Source organism: Galeopterus variegatus, unplaced genomic scaffold (assembly GCF_000696425.1).
Source record: "Galeopterus variegatus unplaced genomic scaffold, G_variegatus-3.0.2 Scaffold1764, whole genome shotgun sequence".
Classification (NCBI taxonomy): domain Eukaryota; kingdom Metazoa; phylum Chordata; class Mammalia; order Dermoptera; family Cynocephalidae; genus Galeopterus; species Galeopterus variegatus.
In genome coordinates, this window is record NW_007727875.1 from 209,006 (window position 1) to 212,055 (window position 3,050).

Below are 3,050 nucleotides of genomic sequence, written 5' to 3' on the forward strand. Positions count from 1 at the left end.
TAATAATTTCCACCAAAGAAATTTAGGGCTGTGACTGGGATCTCCCTATAGCCACCCATGGCTTGGAGCCTTAATAATGTGGTGATTTGAATATTATAACACTTTCAAGCACCAGGGTTTTCTGGAATTCAGAACACCTAAAATGACATCCACATGCAGATATGTACTAAATAATTCTTATTATTGCAACTAACATTTACTGAGAGTTTACTGTATGCTAAGCACTTGACAGTAATTACTTCTACCTTCTGAGATAGATAATATTGCTATCCAACTTAAAAATGAGAAAAATGAGATTGGGCAAGGTAAATAATATCCCCATACTGTCGGAATTGCACGTGGTAATAATGGGACTTGAATATAAACCGTCAGATCAGAGAGCTTTTATTCTTAACCATTGCTGGCAAAAATGTTTGCCAAAGCCCCTACCTGTGTTTACTGCCTGAAGTGACCTTCTCTTTATTCATTTCCCTCCCCCACAGCTTCAACAATTTAATTACACCTGGCTAAGACTTATTAGACATGGAGAATGGTGCTTAGCTCCCGTTCCTGAGAAAGGGGTCCTGAGGCTGCACCCTTGCGATAACAGAAACAAAGGGCTGAAATGGCTTCATAAATCAACCTCGGTCTTTCGTCCAGAACTGGTAAGCAAGCAAAATATTTATACCTCTTCTTTACCACAAATTCAACTTTCACTCAAACGGGACATAAAACCCTCATTGTCAGTTTCCTCAATCAGAAGCTTTAAATGTGTTTGTGGCAATAGAGGCAGTGTAAAAGTTCACCCAGAGAGATAAACAGATTTTTTTTGTAAATTATCAAGAGCTTTTTTTTCTTTTACAAAATTTATTTCAAATGAGTTATTTTAAATAGAAGTTGCCAGGTTCTTATGTTATATTGCTATTGTCATCTTTGTTTCTAAAAGTCATTTGCTTCAGTCCATCAACATGCCAAATGTCAGGCTTGTAGACTAGAATTGGGTCTCACTGGTCACCAGAAAAGCTTACGGGGAGATTACATGGCGAAAGCAGAGCATTGTGCTTCCTGCACGCCCTGCACTTTAGAATGAATCTGGGTCCTCATTCTGCCTCCTTTCTATGCACAGAGACTTTTTTCTCCTCTCCTGTCGTTCCCCACAGACCAGGGCTCTTGGGGATGTACTACAGCCAGCTCTCACCAGCTCACAGGATCTGACTGTGTGCATCTCTTGTCAACTTTACATTCAGTGATACTACATTGGCAGAAATGATAGGAGCATTTATACCACAGAAACCAGCCGATGCTACTAGATCAGGGGATGTTTTTCCAGTAGTTCTGTTGTTAATATTTACCAGGAGACCCCTGTTCTATCATATTCATTTTCAAAGTCTCCTCAGTTTCTCCTGATTATATTTTAACAGGATACAAAGTCATAAACTTTGGTGTAAGATCTTGGGGTGGCTTGAATAATCTCAGAACTGCCCTTTCAAAATTTCTACCAAATCACCAGCAGGTAGCCACCAAATCCACTAAATACTTTGGGTGTATGGAGACCACCATTTTGCCCAGGGCTAGCCCCAAAGTAAGCATCATTTTTCTTGAGGTGCTTTCATTTCTTTGATGTCACAGCCAGTGACTAATCTCTTCACAACATTTTTCTGCCTGCTCAGAGCCTAGATCAGGGCCTCGGCAACACACTCCCCAATCTTCCTCCCATTGGATCTTCTCTAATTGGTTTCAATTCCTTATGGACAATTTGCTTTCTCTTTTCTTAACCCTGTGCCAAAGGAGGAAAGGATCAAGGGAGAGAGGACCAGAGGAGGGAAGGAGGGAGGGAGAGTAAGACAGAGAGAGACAGAGAATGAGAACTAAAACACATTCTTCATCTCCAGAAGTGAATCTTGGAAAACATTTCAGGCTGGTGAGAAAACATTCAGGAACACGTCTTCCTAAATGGTAAAGAAGGTAATTTAATTAAGATAGCAAAAATCAGAAAGTTGTTCCCCTACAGTGTTTGTACCTATGATGTTGTGACATGCTCCATAGCTGCCTTCTGCTTGGGTTCCTCTTTCGATGGTGCTAGATGTCATGGAGATGAGTAGCTTGGTGGTTGGCTTTCTTCTTTTTTCAGTTTTTTGATACTTTTATACTAAACCTCCTAAATTCCCCAAGGCAAGTAAGTTTTAGAGAACAAGAGAAGCGGCGAACAAAACTATGAATGGCAGAAGCAGGTATCTCCTTTGAGAAAGAAATAGGAGTTAGAAACTTCATAGAGGGAGGAAGTGAAATAGTGAGTTTGACCCTGGATACCAATCAGTTGTTAAAATTATACACTTCTAAATCTGCCTTTAAAAGATGCTCTCTAGGTCAGCCCTTCTCAAATGCTCTGGATTTTGGCCACCTTGAAGGAAATAGTCTCACAGGTGGCTTCTAGGAATTTGAGCATGGAATGCCCCTCTACCACTGGTTCCCACATCCTTAGGTTGGGGACAAATAATTTAGTTACTTCTTAACAATTCACTTGTAAAAAACTCAGAATGATTTTTTTCTCAAGGCCAGCAACCTTACAAGACCTTGAGCACACTCAAACATCATATTTCTAAAGTCCTGCAAGGATGACAATATTTTAGTAGAAGCATTATTAAAATGAATTACTATGAAAGACAACCCTGTTTGATAATTTTTTAAAATATTCCAAAACAACATATGTATAATTAAGATTATCTTTGTGGTAGTCATAAATGATTGAGAAGATTTATAAGTAAAAATATATAAAGCCATGAGTAAGTTCTAAGTAAGTTATCTACCATTTTCAGGATATTCAATAAATATTAGGCAGTAATAGATCCCTCTGAAATACCTCTGACTCTTTTCTAATGACATCTGAATTCTGGATATCGGGCATTATGTACTATCAGAGATTACAGTGTGGAGCTCATAGATAAAATACATAATTTCTAGCATTTTGTAATCCAAATGTACATTCTAAGATGAACTTAAGAAATTAACTAACTTGGGCCGGCCCGGTGGCGCACTGCTATAGTGCGCCGCTTGGGAAGCGCGGTGGCGCT

General features: G+C 39.2%; 1 protein-coding gene across 1 annotated transcript in view; it reads left to right on the plus strand.

Annotated features, from left to right (window-relative positions):
- The window catches only part of GALNT5 (polypeptide N-acetylgalactosaminyltransferase 5), a 61,260-nt gene that overhangs the window by 56,774 nt on the left and 1,436 nt on the right, over positions 1-3,050 (plus strand). The window contains 1 exon segment of the mRNA XM_008578821.1: positions 483-644. Within this exon segment, the coding sequence (XP_008577043.1) occupies positions 483-644 (162 nt within the window).